The sequence below is a fragment of the Octopus bimaculoides genome, chromosome 29 (genome assembly GCF_001194135.2).
Source record: "Octopus bimaculoides isolate UCB-OBI-ISO-001 chromosome 29, ASM119413v2, whole genome shotgun sequence".
NCBI classification, from domain to species: domain Eukaryota; kingdom Metazoa; phylum Mollusca; class Cephalopoda; order Octopoda; family Octopodidae; genus Octopus; species Octopus bimaculoides.
Genome location: NC_069009.1, coordinates 1,920,063 through 1,921,248, shown reverse-complemented (window position 1 = coordinate 1,921,248; position 1,186 = coordinate 1,920,063). Strand labels below are relative to the sequence as shown.

At 47.4% G+C, this 1,186-nt stretch overlaps 1 protein-coding gene across 1 annotated transcript in view; it reads right to left on the bottom strand.

Annotated features, from left to right (window-relative positions):
• LOC106879073 (coiled-coil domain-containing protein 57) overlaps positions 1 to 1,186 on the bottom strand; it is a 29,234-nt gene that overhangs the window by 19,335 nt on the left and 8,713 nt on the right. Inside the window, exon 3 of the mRNA XM_014928503.2 lies at positions 462 to 616. Coding sequence (XP_014783989.1) covers positions 462 to 616 — 155 coding nt within the window. The remainder of the gene's footprint in view (positions 1 to 461; positions 617 to 1,186) is intronic.

Genomic DNA, 1,186 nt, shown 5'->3' with positions numbered 1-1,186 from the left:
CATCGCTTAACATCCGCTTTCCATGCTAGCATAGGTTGGATGATTTGACTGAGGACTGGTGAAACCAGATGGCTGCACCAGACTCCAATCTGATCTGGCAGAGTTTCTACAGCTTGATGCCCTTCCTAATGCCAACCACTCAGAGAGTGTAGTTTATATATATATATATCATCATCATCATCGTTTAACGTCCGCTTTCCATGCTAGCATGGGTTGGACGATTTGACTCAGGACGGGTGAACCAGATGGCTACACCAGGCTCCAATCTGATCTGGTAGAGTTTCTACAGCTGGATGCCCTTCCTAACACCAACCTCTCCAAGAGTGTAGTGGGTGTTTTACGTGCCACCAGCACGATGGCCAGTCAGGATGTACTGGCAACGGCCACGCTCAAAATGGTGTATTTTATGTGCCACAAAAACAAAGAAAAAAAAAAAACTAAAATGAGCTCTTGGGACTGACCTTTGACCTGCATCTCCCATTGTTGCAACTCCTGGTCCCGTTGTGCAATCAACTGCAGGTTGTAACTGAAAGACTCTTTCAACTGCAGGTATTTCTGTTGCAGCTGTTTGATGACTCTCTCTTTCTCTTGAACATTGTTCTCCAAGGCCAGCACCCTATAGAAAGAGAAGGGACGGTTTTGAATACCAGGGGTGGAGAAATAAAGGACGAGACTCTGTGTGTGTGCACGGTGAGGGCATGGGGGCTTACTGGAAAACAATCTACTGAGAGAAATGCAGGAGAGGGGAATTCTGGTGTCAAGTGGTTGGTGGTGTTTATCTGCAGACGATGTTGTAGGTAGGAAGGTAATTAGCTTTAAGTCAAAATGATTGGATGAGACAGTTGTTGTGGTTGGCACTCCGTCGTTTACGACGTCGAGGGTTCCAGTTGATCCGATCAACGGAACAGCCTGCTCGTGAAATTAACGTGCAAGTGGCTGAGCACTCCACAGACACGTATACCCTTAACGTAGTTCTCGGGGATATTCAGCGTGACACAGGGCGTGACAAGGCTGACCCCTTTGAATTACAGGTACAACAGAAACAGGAAGTAAGAGTGAGAGAAAGTTGTGGTGGAAGAGTACAGCAGGGTTCACCACCATCCCCTGCCGGAGCCTCTTGGAGCTTTTAGGTGTTTTCGCTCAATAAACACTCACAACACCCGTTCTGGGAATCGAAACCGCGATC